The 24,325-nt window shown below is 37.4% G+C and overlaps 1 protein-coding gene and 1 long non-coding RNA gene across 2 annotated transcripts in view; both read left to right on the forward strand.

Annotated features, from left to right (window-relative positions):
• grk6 (G protein-coupled receptor kinase 6) overlaps positions 1-24,325 on the forward strand; it is a 119,421-nt gene that overhangs the window by 89,129 nt on the left and 5,967 nt on the right. The window contains 7 exon segments of the mRNA NM_001446857.1: positions 4,994-5,184; positions 5,284-5,321; positions 11,105-11,194; positions 11,296-11,504; positions 14,974-15,111; positions 19,468-19,605; positions 20,369-20,503. Coding sequence (NP_001433786.1) covers positions 4,994-5,184; positions 5,284-5,321; positions 11,105-11,194; positions 11,296-11,504; positions 14,974-15,111; positions 19,468-19,605; positions 20,369-20,503 — 939 coding nt within the window.
• On the forward strand, positions 278-4,472 carry LOC147838937 (uncharacterized). The gene is made up of 2 exons (XR_015520638.1): positions 278-2,587; positions 3,264-4,472. It is a non-coding gene; the product is annotated as an uncharacterized LOC147838937 (long non-coding RNA).

Here is a 24,325-nt window from a genome sequence, read left to right on the forward strand (position 1 = left end):
AGAGATATTTACAAATATATTTAAAGAGATCTCTAATTAATATACTAATAGTCGAATTACAGTTGTAGATATCTTGAATTGGATTTTTGACTAGTCAAAATTCATTTGGAGATATCTCTAATTACAATTGGGACTAATCAAAACTCATTTAGAGATATCTGCAAATATTTTTCAATGGAAGTCAATGGAGGAATATGACTAGTCAGTCATAATATATTTGCAGATATCTCCAATCTGACTAGTCGAATTATAATTATGACTAGTCAAAATATAATTAGAGATATCTTTAAATATATTTATGGATAGTCAGAACAAGGTTTAAATGCTAAAACGGCTTGCCATACACTCTCACCGCAGTAGCACAGTGGAGATTTCTCTAGTTATATCGTTTCAGTCGTTTGTTACGCAGTGACATGCAGTCAAATATTTCGCCAAACAGTCCTTAGGGATGCGGTGACACGCAGTCAGATATTTCACCGAACAGATCCGCCACTTTTGGCGCTCATAAACAATCATTAAGCTCTCGTGCTGCAGGAGTGAGGAGGTCTGCTGAAGGCGCGCAGCTGTCGTGCAGTGAGGAGTTCTCGTCTTTAATAAACTACGGCAGTTTGCGATCACTGAACAGTAAGAATGATTAATAAATCCATATGAAACAACCCCTTAAAAGTCACGTATCGCTTTCAGTTTCGGGCTTTGGCGCGTTTTGCACTCACACACAAGCGTACCGCGCCAAAGCCCAAGTGTACCGCGCTCAGGCACACCTCTTCCAACCGAGCCAGGGCCGGCCAAGTGAACCGTGCTTGAGCCCGATTCAGCACACTCACACTTCTCAAACGATCCGGGAAACGGGCCTGGGCAGGGTACGGATGGCATAGTGTGAGTAGGCCCTTAGTTGTCTGCAACTTTTCCCCGTGACTTTATATATGCGCGCAAGTGATTTACATGTTAAATCAATGCAAAGACGTGAATAAACATCCTGCAGCATGATTTGCACAAATGAGACAGCCCAAGTTAAACGATTTGCAGGAATTAACTTCTGAAAAAAATCGGAACTTCAGCGGACATTCGCGCTGCGTTAACCAATCAGGAGCTTGCACTTGAAGGAATGACGTATGACGTAGCACCTGTTGTTGGTGTTCCAAGGGGAAATCCTCTTGCTAACACTGGACAACAGTTCATTAAACTGGGCTCGGCTCAGTCGGAAGCACAGCTGGAACCTTCTATCATCCAAGTATAATTTCTGTATGAGTTGATGAATGCAGAGCTGGGTGCACCTCTAAAAGGATCCAGTGGATTTAGAGACGACACCGAACAAATCCACGTTGTTTTTCAACATTCATAAAGCACATAAAGCACAACTACTATCTCAATAAAATATATGTTAGCCATTTAGCTACAAAGCTAGAGTCACCTAGAAGATAGAAGCCCCACACAACACAAATCCCCATCTATTGTATTGTGCCTCTGTTGCCTAGCAACTTCCTGCTGTCAAGACAATAACATTCTGTTAGCAAAAACATTACTTCAGATAAGGCTTTCAAAACAGCATATTCAGTGCAGTGAAAATGAAAGTGAGATGCAGACATTCTTGGGTGGTCTTATGTAGCCTAACTATATATTAATAAAAAAGATTGTATTTTTAGGGTGATGACTTAAATTAAATATTATGACAGACATTCAAAGCTTAATTGTAAAACCTCAATAGAATATTTAAATGTAAATATGATGTGAAAATATGACGTCTTATATGAAAACGGTAAGAAGGACCGCTATGGTAATTCTAGTGGGTAGTTCCAGTGTTAAGAGCATACCGAACCAACAGAGGGAGATGAAAGCATTTTATGCTAGGTTCATGGCAAATGTGGAATTAAGTATTTGTGCGAGTATACTGCATACAAGTCAAGGCTAACATGAGAACAATGGCGGATACCGTCCCACGGTGTGATCTTTCAGAGTTATGTGTGAACCCAGCCACATTGGCCAATCAGAAAAAAGAAAACGGCGCTCATGCTGATGTCATGATGCAAAAACTCTGGCCATCCCCACGAGAACACTGTACACAGAAAATCTTCACCTTGGCCAAAGTTTTCTGCACGTTTCTGAAGATCTTCAGATACTGTGTTTTCGGTCTTCAGCCCGGTCTTAACTTGAGGTGATCATAACCGTGCATAAACAAAGGGCTTCAGCGTCAATGCTTTTCCAAGAGCTTGTCTGAAGTTGGGGCTGACGCGATCGTCATAGCTGCGTCAGTGAATGAAATTAGTCTGCAATCAGCTACTGTCTGATGCTTCCATTTGCACTTAAAAAGTTGAGAATTTCCCAACTTCTGCTATGAGCAATGTCATTGAATCGGCGCTAACGGATTCACAATGCAGTTCAGCAACACCTGATGCCACCCATTCAAAGTGAATGAGAAGCGTTGACGCTGACGCCCCATGTGAATGGAGCATAAGCATCACTTCCAGATGTTAATGGCTCGTTTCCATTGACTGGTACAGTACGGTTCGGTTCGGGTCGGTACGGGTCACCTTTATCAGGCTTACGTGTCCACAACCAATGGTACACTTTTGGTGGGGGTGGTGTAAGGGTGCTTTCACACCTACACTTTTGTTTCGGAGCATATCTCGTTTGCCCAGTTAGCACGGTTCGTTTGGCATATGTGAACAGGGCAATCGTGCTCTGTTCCGCGCCAAAGTAATCGCTCCGAGATCGCTTGAATGAGGTGGTCTCGGCTCGATTGAAACGAACCCTGGAGCGGTTCGATTGCAGTGAGAAAGCGATCTGATCCGAGCGCGGTTATATCACAGTGTTTTATGGATATGTAATAGGCTTACGGCTATATGAAGAGAGAATTATGAGTATGGCGGGAAGTTTCGAGAGTCTCCGGATGCCCGCAAACGAGTGATGATCTCCCGGTAATCTCGCGTCTCCCTCCCGGTCCTCAAATAGGCATCGTCGCGCACCCTTCTCACCCCTCCCCACCGCATCTCTCCTCAGACACGTCGCGCGCGTGCACCTTGTCAATCATCACCAAACCACCACCTCTCCTGACAGCTTAGCGGGACTCTGCAAAATAAACCCTGACACTCTGACCAATGTAAGGAGAGTTTACTCGCTCATGACTTGTTTTAGCTCTTTTGGTCCAATTAGAAACCTTGCAGTGTGAAAGCGAACCGCTCCAAGAGCAAAGAGCAACAATGTAACAATTGTAATCTCTGTTTCGGAACAACTGAATCGATTCACAGGTGTGAAAGCACCCTAAGACAGAAAGTTTCAGTCGCATCATTCTCGCTCAAGGAAATGTTTACAACAAAGCTGTATGGGTCGCTCACATAACATATGAAAAGCACTACTCACAAAACAGATGCTTTATACACTTGTGTATAAATGTTTATTACTAACTTTTCTATGAACAGGATTTAATTATAACTGCAGATCAATGACAGAGCGAAACAGCCTACTGTAACGTCTGTAATTATATAAAATAAATAAATAAATGAACAAATATGAAAACATACAGACCCTTACAGTATGCGATATGTTACTGACTAAAGAAAAACTACACAGTAGACATTTTGTCCTTATTTAGGTTCAAAACAACACAAAATATAGCCCGCAGTCAGTGAAAACCTCTCATCTGTGTCTGTAATCTTCAGCAGCATGTGTAGCCTCTGTTAGGGAGTAATTCCATCATTCTCAGTTCATATTAGTCCAAAAGGAGGTGATAAAAATTAAAACAAGGCAGTTTGTTCACGTTTGCTGAAGAAATAATGTGCTCCTTTTTTCCTGCTTCTCCTTTTTTTCGCGCTTTACTTTCGCGTTTGTCAGTTTCTGACAGGATCGGGTTTCAAAAGCACCTCAATTATCAAGCGCACGTTATTATCATCAGCTCAAGAAGTTTGTTATTTCAGATATAGATTCTGCTCTACTCCATGGCTTTGTGGCTGTTCATCAAGATGACGACAAGGTTTGTTTTAGCCCGGATCGACCATGGCTGGTTATTATATGTAAATATAATTCTGCTGTAATCTCTCGGCTGTGTGTGTATTTTAAACATGTTTTTTTTTTTTTATTTCATTCTGCTTGTTGCGCAAGCGAATGACGTATCTCTGTTAACCAATAGCGTTCAGCTGGGCGTCTAGCTCCACCTTTTGGTACCCTTTCTCATGCTTGGTACCCTTTCGAAAGGGTGCTGAAAAAGTGGTATGGTACGGTTCGGTTTGGTAAGCTTTTATGGCCGTTTCCACTGTCAAAAGGCGTATCGAACTGTACCATAACACTTTTTCAGCACTCTTTCAAACCGTACCGCACCACTCAGTGGAAACAGGCCATTAGATGGCCCTCCTATCATTTGTCAGTCTCTGAAATGCCCCTCTGCCAATTTGAGTTTGAGACCCCTGCATTAAGACATGTTTTTTTTTTTTTTTTGTGGGTTCTGTTAATTTCATCTCTGAAAACGTCGGCTTAGCACCTTGCTATGCTGCAGCCACTCAAAAAACATGACAGCAACAGGAGCAGAATATGATGCACGTTTGAAGCGCAAATGAAGCGAGTAAATTTAAAATGTGCTACATCTTTCACCAATTTTAGGTGAACAGACTTTCAATTGAGAGACAAAAGTTAAATGAGTTTGGAATGTGGAAACTTAAATAGTATGGTTTTGAAAGTGATCACCAAATGATAATTTTTCATTTTAGATTTTACATACAAAATCTTAATGTAAACATCTAATTAAACAACATGAACCAAAAAAAAAAAAAATCAATTAATCAAATAAAAAATATGATGTCCAGTGCCCTTTTAAAACCATACCATTTAAGTTTGTGTTTCCAAAGGTCTGACCTCAAGCACTCTATTTTGAGTTGTTTTGTTTGGCATTTATTCTCAGAAATTACCTCCATTTTTTTGACCCCTTTCCCACATGGGCTGTATAAAACATGGGAACTTTTGTTTTTCTAACTCAAGCGATGTACCTTCCTGTGTTCTAATGCAGGTGAGTTTAGCATACGCGTACGAGACGAAAGACGCCCTGTGTTTGGTGCTGACGCTCATGAACGGAGGAGACCTGAAGTTCCATATCTACCACATGGGGGAGGCAGGGTTTGATGAGAAGAGAGCCGTGTTTTATGCTGCTGAGATCTGCTGCGGGTTAGAAGACCTCCATCGGGAGAGGATAGTATACAGGTGAGAAGATTGTTAGGGAATTAGTAGTATTAACACAAAAATAACTTGTTAATCATGTGGCAGGTGGCAAACTGTGACTATTTGTTCATCTTTTAACAGGGATTTGAAACCGGAAAATATTCTATTGGATGATCATGGTAAGTTACAGGGTGCCAGAAATCATTGAAAATGCTTGAATTTGGTGTTTTCAAGGTATGAAAAGTGCTACGATTATGGGCAGGGGTGGATCTAGGGATTTGGGGGCCCCAAGCAATTCCTCCCATGGGGGCCAACAGTTCTAAAATACACCTTTTGTGCTTTAATTTATTTTCAGTTGATTTATTTAGCAGTTTTTTTCTTATCACTCAATTACTCCTTTTCTGCATTTTGTCTTAATGTAAAATAATAATAACAACGTAAAGCATCTTGTAAATCTTTTTAAATGATTTGTTTTCTTAAAATGAATTCACAACTTGAAATTATATATAAACTATTTCGTTTTTAAAACTAAATCTTAAGAATTGGGTATGCTAAAGTTGCTGTAGTGTACGTGTGTGAATGAGTGTGTATGGGTGTTTCCCAGTGATGGGTTGCAGCTGGAACGGCATCCGCTGTGTGAAACATATGCTGGATAAGTTGGTGGTTAATTCCGCTGTGGTGACCTTAAAGTAATAAAGGGACTAAGCCGAAAAGAAAATGAATCAAATCTTTACCTAATTTGACTGCTGGATTACTCCATGATTGAGGGTGGGGGATGCATCTGCGCAGATGTAATAAACATTAAACATTTATTTTTTTAGACACTCATCATACAAAATATGATAGAAAATGATGTTATAGGTATACTTTATACTTCTAAGTATTTATTTGGGGGCTCTCAGATTTTCTGCAGCCCTAAGCGGCCGCTTATCTTGCTTATTGGTTAAATCCGTCTCTGATTATGGCTATGGCCAAAGTGAAACTTGAAACTGCTTGAAAATATAATTGTGCTACTTACTAAATAGGTAATAATGAATGATTTAATTAAATGAAATAAAATCAATCTTTCTGATTTTGCATAAAATAAAAACTCACTTTGAGTAAACAATGCATGAAATTACAATCAATTAAACTTAGGATGATGGATAACACATTGAAGATGTGTTAAGAGAGTAAATGACATTAATGTAATGTTCGGCTTGGGGATAACACAACTTTAAAATATATATTTTTAAAAGAATACTATACTAAAACAAGAGGCATTTGATATAATTTAAAGTATGTAAATATGAGAAGTTCAGATGCAAAAGCCGCTAAACGCAACTTCCGCCAAAAAATGAGATAATGACATTGAGTAAATGCTCTAGGCACGTAGTCTATGTTCAACAATTATTTTTGCTTTAAATCATCCAAATCGCAGCATCAGCGCATTCAGAAATAACAGTTTGTTGGCAAAAGCCTCTAAACGTGAGTCTGTCCGACTGCATTATAAAATAAAGAAAACACACTGTGCAGTCGGAAGTGTTTTGCGGAGCAATGCTACTTTGATTGAGTCCGTTTGCAATGTTTACATTTTAAAGCCCAATCCCAAAAATCAGAAATGACAACAGATTAAGATTTTATTATTGTCAATTTTAATGTTATTGTATAATGCACTTACTTTACAGATTTCATTCATTCATTTTCCTTCTGCTTTGTCACTGGTTTATCAGGGGTTACCATAGCGGAATGAACCGCCACTTACTTGACAGATTTATGTGTTTTCAATTTAGGTGCTTTTTGTAATGTGTTTTAGGTATGGTAAAATAATTTTATAATTGCATATTTAGTGATTTTTCAACTAATTACACTGTCTTGTCCCAATTTGCAAAAAAAGCAGAAGTGGATTTTGCTGGTTTTGACACCAAAGAAAATCTACCTTGTTAAAAACTAAAGAATTGCCTAAAGTGACATTTTTAAAAAAAAAAAAAAGTTATTTTATTTACTAGCTAATAACCTTCTCATCTATAAAATGAAACTTCTGAACCTAAATATAGAAGCCTGATAGAAAATACTCATTTACAAAAAAAAAAGGTCTGGTGGGTGGTTTTGTATCTGAACTCTTTAAAGTGCTGGAAATGTCTGAAAATACACTTGGAATGTGCTTAAATGGTGCTTAAATTTGACTTTGGAGAAAGTTAGTAATGGATAACTTAATTTATTTATTAATGTAATGGTGACTGGTTAGATAATAGTAAAACCAATTTCTTAAAGAAAAGTAATAGCATGATGTAGTCACATTTTAAACTGCAGCACTTTTGTTTGCCACAAGAGGGAGTCGAGTTTGCAATATTGCTTTTGAGCTATAAAATCCAGCATCTATATTGATCACATTCTGTCAGCTGTATTTGTGAGTCAGTTTGTTGAAGAAGGCCTGTTAATAAATGAAAAATATAATAAATTAGTAGCATGACAAACTACAGTGTTTACACACTGATGAAACTTGGAAATACAGCTAATTACAACAAATCAGTTAATCAAATCTGTAAAATCAGCCCGGCAAAAATGTAATTAATTAATAAATAAATATTGTCTTATAAATTATAATTCAAATAAACATGAAAGAATTGAAACAATTAGAGACATTCAAATAAAAAAATAGTAATGATTATATATTTATCCTTTTCATCCCCCTACTCATCAAAACATATTGTTTAAAATATTGTTAATAATAAATGTTTTATTGAACAAGAAAAAGCACTTAATATAGCTCATAATTCAGAAATGTATGTTATGATAATAACTATTATTATTATTATTATTAATAATAATAATAATAATGATGATAATGATAATAATAATTCCTGACACTCAAAGCACTTTACACATTTTTGGGGGGAAATCTCCTTTATCCACCACCAGTGTGCAGCATCCACCTGGATGACAACATTGCATCCATATTGCGCCAGACCACACAATATGGAGAGGAGACAGAGTGATGAAGCCAATTATGATATGTGGATGGTTAGAAGGCCATGATGGACAGAGGCTGGTGGGCAAATTTAGCCAGAATCCTCTGGTTAAACCATAGACTGTAAAAGATATGGACATAGTATCCGTGACGTCACCGATAGGTTTCTAAAGAACCCAAAAGAAGCTACCAGTAGGCGTGGCCAAATGACGCCATTTTGTTCGTGCCTCATTGCTAGGGCCAGACGGAATCTGCTGACATTTTTTGCTATTTCTGCGCAGAATTTTGGTAAAAATCTGCGGATTTCTGCTGAATTATTTTGGGAGTATCCATCGAAGTATCATAACTTAGACCTTAATATATTAAATAAAAAGTAATAAATTACTGAATAAAAACTGAATAAATTCAGATTTACACATTTACTCAAGTAAATAAACAGAATTAATGATAGGGAAAAAATCTGCAGAAATCTGCGGAATTCTGCGGAAAATGATTCCGTGTGGGCCTACTCATTGCACCAACCGGGGGATACCAAACAAGGGCAAAGAAGCGGATCTACAGATGTCTGCTAGCATTTTGCTTCGACAGGCTTTTCTGCTTAATACATCATTACCTGCGACTCGTTTGTGTTCTGACCACGTGTGCTTGGTTGTACACTATACCAATAAAGTTTTTTGACTTTCTATAGCCCACAGCTAATCAATCTGTCAGGTTTGAGTGCTTTACAGGTCTGAAAAAAATTATAAATCATAAATGATCTTAAATGAAACCAATACATTTATAGAGATGGTGTATAATTTCACTCACCTGGGAAATGGAGGCCACGTGAAGGGTTTGTGAGCACAAATAAGTGCACACAGCATGCCATTTCATCTGATAATTGTAGGAAATAATTCCAAAAAGCAACTGACTGTGTAAAGCCGCATGAAACAAAACAAAAATACAATGTATATGCTGAGTTCAGCGGAATCAGCTGAGGTGATGGTGACCAGCGAGACCTAGCGGTTACTCAAGTGGCCATGCCCTTAATTATGCAGACTTAATACAACCTAATATAAAGAAAAGGGATGAATAATAAAAAAATATATTAGCTATGTGAACTGAAGGGCTCTATTTTGACGGTCAATGCGCAAAATGCAGGGCGCAAATGCTTTCAGGGCATGTCAGGACGCGTTTTTGCTAATTTAAGGACGGGAAATCTGCCTTGCGCTTCGGTGCATGGTCTAAAAGGGTTGAGTTTATTTTCTTAATGAGTTATAGGTGTGTTTTAAGAATAAACCAATTACAGTCTCATCTCCCATTCCCTTTAAGAGTCAGCTGCGTCGCGCCAAGAGCGCATTTACTATTTACAGGACGCAAAGTAAGTCTAAGTGGAAAAAATTAGCATTTCACAAGCAAACAGTTAACAGTTTTTTTAACAGAAAACAGTTAAACAGAGCATCTACTGCGTGAGACTGAGAGATAATGGATCACTTTCGCTCTTGGATAGGGAAACCTTTACGCACAGACATCAATTAGTCTATAAATAAATACTTTTGTTTGTTAAGCGCAAATATTCGTTTCAAAACTATTTCTAAATTCAGTTTTAATTTCCAGTAAACGAATAAATGAACAATAATAGCAAAATGTGCTCAAAAACCTGAGTTATATCCTAAAACACATGCTTTGCCCCATATGGTCCAAAACCTGACAGGTGGGCAAATCTAAGCTTGTTTTTAATAAAACAAATATAAATATGCATATAATAAATAATACTGCTAATAATAATAACATTATACAAAAGCAAATTATTATAAATGAACTGAAAAAGCCTCCCGAGATGAAGAAGACATAAAAGCAGTGATTTTTCATATTTATGTAGGCTAGAAAATAGTATGTTTTGTAATATTTTAATCCTTCATATTTATATCCTATATCTATTCTTATTATATCCTATATATATCCTTAATATTTAATTTTTTTTCATATGTAAAGATATTTGCCTATTCCTCTCTTGTGCGTATTAAGCAGTGTGTAAGCGAGGCGCAACTCTGCGCTGGAGTTTAGATCGGGTTTGTTTTGGTCTAATGAAAAATCTATTATAGTTTCTCAAAATAGCAACGCGCCAGCGGTCCACCTCAGAACGCCTTCCTTTTTAGACCAGAACGCCTATGAGCGCAAAAATGAGCGCTAATGCATTTGCTATTTAAACAGCGTAGCGCAACGCCTTAAAACGACTCTTGCGCCAAGCTTAAACTATCAAAAAAGACTACTGCGTCACGCCTTGCGCCACACTGCGCCGGGTGTATGATAGGGCCCGAAATCTTTCTTTGTACCTGGCTGTAAACATCCTAGTTTCTGCTGTAACGTTGGCCATTTTAAAAATGGTCTCAATAGAAATGTGCTCTATTATGGAGCCAGGACTTGCGGAATTTCGATGAATTGCAGTTTCAGTTTCTTCGGTATTTGCTTCACGAGAGAGAGCGGAAGGTTAATGCTTGGGTTAAACCCCATACTCTTTTTCGAAGGACATCCTGGGATTTTGTAATGACCACAGAGAGTCATGACTTCGGTTTATAGTCTCATATGAAAGACGGATAAGACCCCATTAAAATACTGGGGTGTTAGGACCCACACAGACCACAGGTTACGTGCCCCCTGCTATCCTCACTAGCACCACTACCGGCAGCAACCTAACTTCATCATTTGGTCTCCCATCCAGGTACTGACCGGACGCAGCCCTGATTATCTTAAGTGGGTGACCATTTGAGAGTTGTAAACACTGTAAAGCAGAACATAGTTATTTTAAATCATTACAATAATCCACATAATGTAAATATTTATGGTTATGAGCTTGTTTTCATGAGCATGTTGAAACTCTCATAATAAAAGGACCTTATTAATGAATCCAAATGCCAGATCCAACATCTGCGATTTGAATATGCGTATTAAAAAATTTGTTTATGTTTCTATATATCTAAAGTTTATTATATGTTTTTTTTTTAATTGCTGTGATTTGATGTTTGTCCTCAGGTCATATACGTATATCAGACCTGGGCTTGGCTGTGCATGTACCAGAAGGTCAGACAATCAAAGGCCGGGTGGGCACTGTGGGATACATGGGTATGTACTGGCATTTATGAACCATTCCACTATATCGGTATCAACTGGAGTGTTTGATGTAACTTGCATATGTTTGTGTGTGTGTGTGTGTGTGGGCGCAGCCCCAGAGGTGGTGAAAAACGAGCGATACACATTCAGTCCAGACTGGTGGGCTCTCGGCTGTCTCCTTTATGAGATGATCGAGGGTCAGTCACCCTTTCAGCAGCGCAAGAAGAAAATCAAACGGGAGGAAGTGGAGCGGCTGGTCAAAGAGGTGGAGGAGGAATATTCCAGCAAGTTCTCAGAGGATGCCAAATCACTCTGTAAAATGGTTAGTGGTCGGTTAAAAGGATAGTTTCAGCCAATGCTGACATTGCTACAATCATTTGCTGATCTTCGACTCGTTTTGGGGGGGTTTCTTCTGTTGAACAGGGTTCACATGGGTCATGGAATTTCTGGAAAATCATGAATATTTAAAAGGTTTATTCAAGACATTGAAATTGAGTCAGGGAATTTGACATTTTTGTAATAGATAGACAGAATATAGTATAAGTAGTCAAAGGTCATGGAATATGAAGGGTTTTTGTTTGTCATTTTACTTTCCGTTTATTAATTATGATATGGGGATGGTTAGGGGGTCATGATGGACAGGGACCAGTGGGCAAATTTGGCCAGAATCCTGGGTTTAAACCCATACTCCTTTTCGGAAAAACATCCTGGGATTTTTTAATGACCACAGAGAGTCATGACCTGGGTTTATAGTCTCATTCGAAAGACCGGAGCTCACTGAGTAGTAGGGTTGTAACGGTATGAGTTTTTCACGGTATGATAATCGTCTAAAACAATACCACGGTTTGACGGTTTCGCGGTATACGGTATGTTACAAATGTTACAAAATAATAGAACAGTGAAGCAAATTTGACTTTTTCCAAATAATATATTTTTAGTTACTATAAACAACACCACTTACAATGAACAAATAAAAAAATAAGAAAATAATAAATAATGTGTCAAAGTCCAAATAAAGTCCAAATAAACATGGTGCAAATCCTCAGTAAAAAATAGATATAAATATTTACTATACTATAAATAGTTACATAACGAAACTAGATTCAATATGGAACATCCTTAGGTTCTATGTGCCAGCATGGATTTGGATGTGGTTGTATGCAATGCAGACAAACAGCTGCATCTTCATTTGCGTCTTTTGAAAACAGCACGAGCAGCAGTTCGTCTTTGCTGTGTCACTGTTTTGTCATGTTTCTGTGCTGCTGTGCATGCAAAAGTACTTAGTATGAGAATTATTTTATGCAAAACTTTTTTTTTTTTGCGTTTTATTTAGCTGCGCATAAATGTATGCCTTTCTCTCATTCCGTGTTGTTCAAAAAGCTTGGTCCACAAACAAAAGCGAAACCTATGCTTATTGGTTGTGATATAGCGAGTTTGAACCAATCTGGGCATGGAGGAGGGACAATGCATCAATGTATCATGTCTGATTTGTCCGGAGACACAGTGACGAGCGTTTCTTTGTCAAATCAGCGTTGTCAAATGTTGATGACGTAACCGCACTGATTCCGGAGCCTCTGAAAGTCCGCGAATGTTATGTGATACGGCACTGGAAAGCTGAGATTCTCTTCTTTATGCCAATCTTTGAATTGTATGAATCGGATCAGCGGATCAAAAGTTATTAAACATTTAAGAGCAATACTTATTTTTAGCCGCGGGCGGCTGTCTCGGTCTTTAAGGGTTAAAACCGTTGATATGCAATTGTTCATGGTATGATAATCGTGCACGTTCAAATCGTGGTAAACCGTCATACCGGTATATTGTTACAACCCTACTGAGTAGTATAGAGTGCTCATTAATATACTGGGGTGTTACTTTGTGGGACCCACACAGACCGCAGGTTGAGCGCCCCCTGCTGGCCTCTCTAACACCACTTCGGGCAGCAAGATACAGCATGGTGACTAGGGATGGGTACCGAAACTCAGTACTTTATCGGTATAGGTGCTAAATTGTAAAAGTATCGATAAGCTCTGACGTTACCGGTTCTGCTATTGGTACTGGAGAATTATTGCTGAATAAACATTAAAAACAGTAGCATAATTTAACTGACCAAGCTTTTCTAGTTTGCGATATTTGATATTCGTCTGCACAGTTGGCAATCTCACATAAGAAAATTCTCTTGTTTCCTGCGAGAGTGTCAAGTATAAAAGCCTTCACAGTTCTTAGCTGTGCGCTCACACTCAGCGGAGGCACACACATAGCTCGCGGCACAGACTCACACGCACACAACCCTTAAGCTTGCGGAGTAAACCAAACAGGTTGTATTTCCAGTGTGGACAACATCTGTTGCAACAAGTTGTTTTCTTGTATTAGCGGAAAAGCAAGCAATCTGGCTAAGTGAAAGTATCTTTCAAAAGTGCATTAACTGCAGTAAAAAGTAATGAGAAGTTTTTGACTTCCTAGCTACTAACGTCTATCATCCACATTGTTATGCCAGCAGTCAATCACCTTAATTAGTGTAACATTAATAGTTAAATAAACACACGCATTCGGTTACGAGGAATACTGTATGTTTTTCTAGCCTAAATAAACCTTAAACGTTAAAAAAGCTTTTACATCAGCTGTATTTACAAATATACCCTATGAATAGCCTAATAATAAACTATGCTTATTAAGAATCTATAAAAAATGGCTTATTTTTACATTACAAGATGCTCCAAAACTGTATTAAAAACACAGTTAACTCTCAAAACACTGTTAACTTCTTTATGTGAGTGTGTTAATGAAAAATCATAAACATTTTCTCATTTAACTGCTTTTTCCAACTCAAAGAGGGTAACATAATATATACTTTGAGTTATTACTGTAAATAATATTATATTGTGAATTAAAAATAAGGACGAATTTAAAGCCTGTTCAAGTCCACCGTTCCAAGTCTATACTCAATGTAGCATTTTAACTAACAGTAGACCTACACATAGGCCTAATATTATTCATGTTGTTTGGCAATATGTTTGAAAATTAACAATAATAATAGCTCATAATCAGGGCCAGACGGAATCTGCGGATGTTTTTTGCTATTTCTGCGGAGAATTTTGGTAAAAATCTGCGGATTTCTGCGGAATTATTTTGGGAGTATCCAGCGGAGTATCATAACTAAAACCTTAATATACTAAATAAAAAGTAATAAATTACTGAATAAAAACTGAATAAATTCATATTTAGACATTTACTTAAGTAAATAAATAGAATTAATAATGGGCTAAAAATCTCCAGAAATCTGCGGAATTCTGCGGAATCTCTGCAGAATTCTGCGTGCGCAGATTCCGTGTGGGCCTACTCATAATACTCATATTAACCTTTATTTTACATCTATAGAATCGTGAGAAAATCGTGATCTTGATTTTATTCGAAAATAAATTGTGATTCTTAATTTAGCCAGAATCGTGCAGCTCTACATCTGTGTTTAATTTAAAAAATCTGGAACGTTACCATATTGGTTGATTACACTATTAGTTTGGGAATAATGTCTTTGAAAGTAGTCTCTTCTGCTCATCAGGACTGGATTTGTTTGAATAAAAATGTGATAATTATAATAACATTTTGATCTATTATTTAAATTGATTATTTGAATTGAAATTGAAAATTGAGGGATTGTTTTCTATGTGAATACATTTTCTAATATAATCCTAATTCATTTATTCCTGCAATTCAAAGCTGAATTTTCAATAGTCACATGATGCTTTATAAATAATTCTAACATGCAGTTTGTTTGTGTTTTTTTTTCTGCTTAGCTGCTAGCCAAAGACCCCAGTGAGAGGCTTGGCTGTCAGGGAGGTGGGGCCTCAGAAGTGAAAGCCCACCTTATTTTCCGTTCCATCAACTTCAAGAGGCTTGCAGCAGGAATGCTCGAAGCCCCCTTTATACCAGATGTAAGTGTTTTCTAAGACCGCCACTTATTGGAGCTAATTTTATTGTGAAGATTCATTAGAACTACTATTCTTTATTTTAGTGATGTTTCAATCTTTTAATGAAATATTTCAGAATTCAGAAAATGACTTGTGTTTTTTGTCATATTTATTATTCTAAACCAATTCAAATGTTTTTTTTTTTCTTTTCTTGAAACACTAAAGAAGACATTTACTGTATTTTTTTTTTCTTCTTTAGTTTAGGTTACAATCATGCTATTAACTACTGGCTCATTACATGGCTGTTATTGAAATCTTAACTGTTCATTAGTAGTTGATCTTGTTCTGCATCCCTAATCCTACCCAAAACCTAACCTAACTTCTACCTTACTAACAAGTGCGGAATAAATTTGTAGTATGTAAATCTTGCATTTTGCATCCTGAAGCACATGTCTCATGCAGTCGTTGCCCAGTAACATATAGTAAACAATAGGGATGTAACGGTATCAGAATTTCACGGTACGGTAATACCTCGGTATGAATGTCACGGTACGGTATTTATTGAATCATTTACAGGAAAAAACAAAACTTATGAAAATACTCCAAAAACGTGCCAAAAGTGTCAATGACATACAAATTAGCCATCTATCTATAAGCTTTGAAACAGGAACTTCGATTTTAATAACAAAAAATATTAAACCATGTAAAAAAAATAAAGTTTCAATTTAGTATTGTTGAAAACTCATCACATTAAACATTTAATCACTCACTCACTTAGATAGAGATGGGTTTAAAGGAAAATTATCATATAAATATAATCTAGTAAAAGCTGGTATCTCTGGGCATTTACAATGTCCCCTGCAACAGAAAAAAACCCTCTCATTTGGGACTGAGGTTTCTGGGACAAGAGAGATATGACTTGGCCCAGGTTGACAGCAGTGGGTAACGTTGTGCATTGTCTTTCCCCCACTTGAGAGGACAAACCATGAGTAAGATAGAGGTCTCATGTCTGCATCAATCTGAACAGTGTGCTGACAACACCGCTATTCAGTACGCGCGCGACAACACAGCTGATAACAACTCGCGTGACAACACTGCTATTCAGTACGCGCGCGACAACACCGCTATTCAGTACGCGTGCGGCGACAACACCCGCTTTAGGCCCCCGTTTACACTAGTACGTTTTAGTTTTAAAACCGCGTTTTAGAATGAAAACGATCCGCGTCCACACTCGCGTTTTACCCAGCGTTTCTGAACTGCTCTCCGTCCACACCAAAACGCTGAAAACGCACATCAAGTGACCACACAGACGCTCTCGGGCAAGTGCTGCAGCCCATCTACCCAGATGAGAGCTCTGCTTGTCGGACTGCTCATCAAGCATCTCCCGCTGGATCTAATCTCACTATATTTATTAAACGGGATATTTCATTTATCTTGTTGTCTTTATCTAACGACATATTCCCTGACTTTAGGCATTGGAATCTATTACTTGTTCTCAGTTAACGTGTTTTGGCTGAGCGCAAAGATAAGTTATTGATTAATGTAACCACGTACATTCTGTATATTGACTGATCGCTTGCCTTTATTTCCTATAATGTATAAACTTATTGTATGTTATACATTTAAAATGGCCATTATCGATTCTTAAAACTGATACTCAGCAAAAGAGAGGCTGTGTTTCGTATTTTCACTGAAATTGAAAGGAGGCAGTTGTTATCGGCTCCGTTTTGTTATAAATATCCACACAGTGAAGATGACGCTCATCTTATGCAGCACGACGCCTCAACATTTCTGCTGTCTAAGTTGCTAATATTAAAATGAAAATAGGCAGTTCCTTAAATCATGTTTACATTTTATTGTTGAGAAAGTGAAACAACGAAGCTAGGGTGATGTGAATGAAGTTATAAAGTACACTGTTCCCTTTGAAGATTTACCCGTGTCCTCGGTATAGTCTGCTTTTCCATATCAAACTGAGAAGAAGAGACTGCAGCCTTGATCAAACTTGCGAAGTCTAAAATTACACGGAGAGAATGCAGGACTGAACTGTGCGTGTTAGGCTACTTAATATTCAGGAAAAGCCCCAATCAGAGAGGCGAACGTCTGCAGCCCCACCTCCGTTTTCAGATGTCTCCGTTTTCCATCATCCACACTGAGACGGAGCAGCAGCGTTTCAGAATGAAAACGGCCTCTCCAGCGTTTTCGAAACGCTCCGTTTTCGGCGCTCGAGAACTCCGGCGTAGTGTGGACAGATGGCGTAACCGTAGCAAAACTTATGCGTCTAAGGCCCCGTGTAAACGGGGCCTTAGAGTTTTCCAGCTCTTTTCATCCCCGCTTCTAGCAGCACACTCCATTTCCGCATTACTGGATCTGTAGCGACAACAGACCGCAAGGGATGATGGTCAAGCATGGGCTGATGGGAATTGTAGTTTTCGCTACCTCCCGTTCGCTTCATTCGCCTGAGCAAATTTTCTCAGAAGACCTATATTTTTACCGAGTCATGCGACTTCGGTAATATCAGAAAAAAATTATATTGCGGTATGACGGTATTTACAATACCGTTACATCCCTAGTAAACAATCTTGCAGTTGCGTTTTCAAAATAAAAGTCCCACATACTTTGCAAGTAAAAAAAAAGCATTGACTCTGATAATGTGTATAAACAGACTTTATTCAATGAACAAAAACACTGTGATATTTTCCCTGGAGAATTAACATACTTAGTAAGTGAAAAAATAAGCTTTAAAATAACTAATAGAGGAAAACTATTATTGTTTTCTCACTTGAAAACGTTGTTAAGTCTAAGTTCTCTTGATGATGTCAGGTCTGGATGAACGACCTAAAGTAGTCGTACATGCAAATGCGGAGGGCATTGCCCGTGAGTCTCTTGTCCTGTGATTGGCCTGTTGTCCTCCAGGGTTTTGCACTCGTGGAATTTACATGATAACAATGGTTTCTGAGGCTCACAGTATGTCTATTTCTATATATTGAGCTCTAATTATTCTACTATGCTTCGGTATACCCAGATTTTAATTATAGAGCATCTTTAATGGTTTGTTAATACCATGAATTGAGACCTAAACTAAAGTGTTAACTTTTTTACTTTTATAAGATGTATCTAGCAAATTTTATGCTGAATACAAATGGAGATGTTTTATTATTCTAAAACGATAAAAGCATTCTGACCGGTGTTAAAAATGTAATGCGGTGGCATAACTTGTATATTTAAAAAAAAAAAATCTCTGGTCCCACTTTATATTAAGTGTCCTTAACTAATAAGTACTTACACAGAAATTAATAATTAGTTACAATGTATTAATTGTGTAAATACATGTATTTACTGTGTAAATATGCTTGATTAAATACCTGTATGTAAATACATCTATAATTAACTTCTGTAATTACATTTGTATAGACACTGTTGACCATACCTTACACCTTAACCCACCCTTAAGCCTACCCATATCACCAGACCTGTCCATAACCCAACCCCTATCCCAACTCACAAGCACCACAAGTGTTCTCAAATACATTATGAACACAGTAAGTACGATGTATTTATTTTTTGATGCAAGTACATAGTAGTTAAGGACACTTAATATAAATTGGGACCAAAACTCTTTTTTTTTTGGAGTTCTATATCACATATCACAAGCATTTGAAATATACTGTACATATGGAAATGATATGCAGATTAAATTTGCATAGTAAAAAAATGTCTTCTTTCCAAAAATACATAAAACTGTGAATGTAGACCCAAATATTCAACAACTGTTAATGTTTTAGTTTGAGAAGGTACATTTTGGGAAAGTGCCTCTGATGGTGAGGAAAAACAGGACACCGATATAGTCTCAAAAAACTTTTTACAGAAATCTCATTTTGCATGCCATCTTCATCAAATTCGAAATATAAACTCATGAAACACCTGGCTTTCAAGTCAGGACATTTTCTTGGACATTACATTAATGTTCTTCTCTGTTTGTAAATGAAAATAATAATATTGAACACAATACAATTTTTTTCCCTCATGATTTCATAATGTATAACTTTTTTTATTTTTGAGCATGTAACTTCCCCTTTTACCATAGTAAAGCTCAAAGTGTCTAATTTCCAATGATACCTAATTTGTGTTTGTAGCTTACTAGAGTCAAGAACTGTCGCTATTTAAAGTTAGGTAGGTGTAAATCCCCAAAAGTGAGTGCTGTGTATGTTGCAGTCTCCAAGTATGAATAATTCCTGGAGGAAACGGGGTAGGAATGCATAAACATACAACCTTCTGTTGCCTAGCCTTTCTAAAGGGACTTTGGCACATGTTCTTATATGCAAACTCAGGAATTAAGATGTACTTATTTCACAGTTTTATCTGTTATTGTGTGTCTTTCAGCCTCAGGCTATCTACTGTAAGGATGTGTTGGACATTGAGCAGTTCTCCACAGTGAAGGGTGTGGAGCTGGAGCCCAAAGACGACTCCTTCTACAGCAAAGTATCCACTGGAAGTGTTCCCATCCCATGGCAAAATGAGGTCAGGTCACATACCCAGAATAACCTCAATAGATGTTTAATCTGGACCTTTGATTGCCGGTTTATGACTGGCGTGCAGTAAAGAGGAAATTAGCGTTGACTTTGATAATGTGTACAAACAGACTTTATTCAATGGACAAAAAACACTGTGATATTTTCCCTGGAGAATAAACAGGACATCTATGCCATGCTGTCATTATGACATTAGCTTAATAAAATTCATGTGAGCATGATGTCACTGGCTTTGCAAAATGGTGCTTTTGTAGGTTAAACAGAACAAAACAAAATTAAATCGATGTGTAGTAGGGGCTGCACTGTTTTAAATTCATTCATTGATTTTCTTTTCGGCTTAGTCCCTTTATTAATCTGGTGTCGCCACAGTGGAATGAACCACCAAATTATCCAGCACGTGTTTTATACAGCGGATGCCTTTCCAGCTGCAACCCATTCCTGGGAAACACCCATACACACTCAATCACACTCATACACTACGGACAATTTAGCTTACCCAATTCACCTATACCGCATGTCTTTCGATTTGTCTTTGGGGGAAACCCATGCGAACACAGAGAGAGCATGCAAGCTCCACATAGAAATGCCAACTGACCCAGCCGAGGCTTGAACCAGTGACCTTTTTGCTGAAAGGCGATTGTGCTACCCACTGCGCCACCATGCTGCCATTCAGTCAACTTAAGGAACTTAAGTTTTCCCAATTTTATTGTTATGACTTGAATTCTGAGCTTTCATGTTATTTCTCCATCCAGATGATAGAGACAGAGTGTTTTAAAGAACTCAACATCTTGAATTTGGACGGCACTGTGCCTCCTGACCTGGACTGGAGGGGTCAACCTTCACCCCCACCCAAACAGGGCTTACTGCAGAGACTCTTCGGCCGTCAGGTGAGACTGTTGCAATTTCTTCTATTATTTAAATGGATTATTCTTTCTTCCATTAGTGAATGAGGTTCTCAGCCAATGTGTGTCTAAACCTTTTTTGTTTGATGTTTGATACTGAAATCGGATATACGGATTTGTGGTTGATTCTTGTGGTGTAATAAAATATCAGCATGCAGGTTGTGTTCCCAGTCTACCTGCTGGATAATTAGTCAGGAACATGAAATGATTCAGGTAATATACTCCGGTTACAAATGTGTAACTCTGTAAAGGTTGTTGACTTTGCTCTCAGCGTTATTTAACCTTTTGGAACGTTTTAGTTGCAACTCGGTGGAGGAGTATTTGTTTTTAGATATGTAATATAATTAAGGTAATAGTGCTGTAATAGTGCATTTCGCATAGAAATGGTATAAACCTCAAGAAATACATGCAATTTTTCAATTATCACTTTTAGTATCGGTGTACTTCATGTGTATTTAGGTGTATTTCATGTTGACTTGAGAAGTTTGGGATAGGCCAACATTTTTTAAATGGGGTATTTGCATTGATAGTGTTTTTTCCCATACCGATAAAGTTCCGGTGAACAGTTAATGTGACTGATACTGTTCCTTTTACAGCATCAAGGTTGTGATATAATTAAAATATAATCAGTTAAATAGACTTAAGCATTCATTTAGTTAGTGTGAAATGAGATATAAAACTGTTTAAATGTACACACCTGTCAGGATTAGCGGTCCCACTTTATATTAAGTGGCCTTAACTAATATGTACTTACACAGGGGTTAGTAGTTTGTTACAATGTATTTATTGTGTAAATACATGTATTTACTGTGTACTTATGCTTGATTAAATAAATGTATGTAATTACATCTGTAATTAACTTTTGTAATTACATTTGTAAATACACTGTTGACCATCCCTTACACCTTAACCCACCCTTAAACCTACCTATGCCACCAAACCTGTCCATAACCCAACCTCTATCCCAACTCAAAAGCACCACAAGTGTTCTCAAATACATTATAAACACAGTAAGTACATTATATTTATTTTTTGATTTAAGTACATAGTAGTTAAGGACACTTATATAAAGTGGGACAGGATTAGCAGGCTAGCGCAGAAACTCCTATGAAACCACTGTGGTAAAATAAATGTTCATATTTTAAAGACACAGCTTGGGAAATGTAATTTAATTGTACATTCTGAGACCCATTGTATATCGTATATCAATCAGGCAGTGAAGGTCATTGATTTTTAAAGAAAACAGACCCTAAACACACTGATTTTGTAACGGCAAAATCGGCAAAATCTTTTTACTAAAATAAAAGTCTCAGCAACTTCTGATTCATACCAACTTTAAGCTCGGATTTTGTTTTTTTTTTCATTCATTCATACTCAGGTTACTGAAAAATAAAAGTCCTTCTGCATATACCCTTTTGCATTAGAATTAAAATTAAGACACACTGACAAACTATTGCTATTTGTTAATGTTAAGCTGTGGCAGGTCATATTTAAGTTAGCGGCATTCTCATTGTACAGAGCATTTGATTGGATATTAATCATGAGGGCCACACAATATATTTTAGCATTGATATTTGTACATCTACAATAGTCACATCGCAGGATGTGCATTGTTGAGTTGGGATTATAGTGGATCAGACACACAATTTAGAACATGTGAAGTTTGTGGAGTCATTGCAAATTTTAACAATTATACAACGAAAGTCTTTTGACTGTGTGAGAATTTCAGGAGTTGAAATCATTTAGACACAAAAAATAGTACAGTTTGCAACTAACTAAATAAATAAAAACTGATTTTTTTAACGATTGATACATTGATGAAAATGTAATTTTACACTAGATTTTGTGTACCTGAACACTGTTAGACTGCCCAGAAAACTATATCGCACTCTTTATTTAACTTTTATCTTTGTTCTGTTGAATTTATACATGGTTCTAATTTATTTTATTTACATGTAATGCATAATAATACTACAACATCCTAATCGATTTAAATATTTAAAATTAATGAATTATTTTTAAATGGAGCTATTCAAGTCATCTGGTGAAATTGTATTTGTATTTCAATTTGTATCGCAGAAAAACTGAATATCTCAATGTAAGATTTTTTTCCCATATCATGCAACCCCTAATAATTATGCGTACGTATATGCTTACAAGTTCAAGGTGGGTCTTGCAGTTTTAAAGTGCTGTTTTTCAGGTAGAGAATGAATTTTTAAAAAATACTGAAAGTTTTAGCCAATTTTTTACATTTCTTTTAAGCCTGACTTAATGTAGGCTGCATCTGAAATTGCATAATTACATATTAAACAGTAGTGGTCCTCAACCACCGGGCCGCAGAACAGTACTGGTCTGTGTATTAATTGGTACCAGGCTGCAAAAGAAATCATTAATTTTTTCCGTTTTATTTATTATCAGAGTCTGAACGTCATTTTATTTTTCAAAAATCTTTTATTTTGAAAAATGACCGTATTCTCTTGCTTACCTCTTGGTCACTTGAGTGCCCAAATTTAACCCGTAAGCAGCAAAATGAGTACCTTTGGAAAGATTCTTTGCTAAAGAAAAAAGGTTCAGTAAAGGACCCTTGAAATGCCAAGGAATAAATCTGCAACTTATTTGTCAACAAGTCAGGTGAATCCACCATGTCTGTGCAAGAAGATCAACTGCTGAAGATTGCAAATGATAGCAGCCTTTTAGGGGCCGTTCGCATATCACGTCTCTTTTAGAGTTTGCGCAAGTTTATTATTGCCAACGGAGCTGAGCGCACCGCGAGTCACATGACAGAAACTGACCGAATTATCTCAGACAAACACAGAACACCTAAACAGTGCTTTGTCATTTTCTTCAGAAATTAAACTTGTATCAGAGCTGCCGCAGTGTTTTGTCAGCTTGCCATCCTCTGAGAAAGCAGTGGATGATCACCCAGCAAACCTATGAACCATCAACCCCCAGTTTGTAGCAAAATTGTGAAGCGTTGCTCTGTCCACGGTGATAAAAAGGTTGGGGACCACTGCTATAGAGCACTAATAGTTGGACTGTGGCCGGGTCCGGACTCAGAAGCCTTCACATACAGACCCAGAACTACAGCCTGGTTTGCGGGTGAAAATTTTTTTTGTTTTATTAGTCCCACTCATGCTGGTTTCCCTACCGATCGCATCCCGTTATTTATTACCTCGTTGTTCATAAGACTTTTTTGTAGTACAATTCTTGAAAAAAAAAAAACTTAAATGCTTTTCTTACTTTTTTGATTAAGCTAGTTGATTTCACTTTGAAATATTATTTTGCGTACCCTATTGGCACATTATTTTTCTTGTTTTAAGGAAAAACTTTTGACATGTTATTTCTGAAAATAAGACTATATTTTTTGCTCGTCTAAAAATGCTTCTTGATTAAAAGTGCTTTCACACTAGCACTTTTGGTCCGCACCCGGCTTCATTTGATGTCATAGTACGGTACGTTTAGCTTGTTTAAACTTGTCTTATGAACTCGTGTGCGCACCCGTGAACCGTACCCGAGTCCGCCTGAAAGAGGTGGTCTGGGGTACGGTTCATGCGAAGTCTGGTACGGTTCACTTCTGATGTAAATGCAATCGTACCAAATAACAGAAGTGAACCGCCAACTGTAAAACAAACTATCATTTTCAAAACGTTCATCGTGTGTGTGTGTCACGTTTCGTACCTTGGTGACAAGTGGGACTGAGCCACGGCAAACACAGCGATAATGAGTGATATCTGCTTGTCTCCCCAAAAAACAGCTTCTGCAAGCACTGTGAGATGTTCTGAATGTTGATAATAATTTTGCGACAAA

This window comes from Danio rerio, chromosome 21, assembly GCF_052040795.2.
Source record: "Danio rerio strain M-AB ecotype USA chromosome 21, GRCz13ab, whole genome shotgun sequence".
Taxonomy (NCBI): domain Eukaryota; kingdom Metazoa; phylum Chordata; class Actinopteri; order Cypriniformes; family Danionidae; genus Danio; species Danio rerio.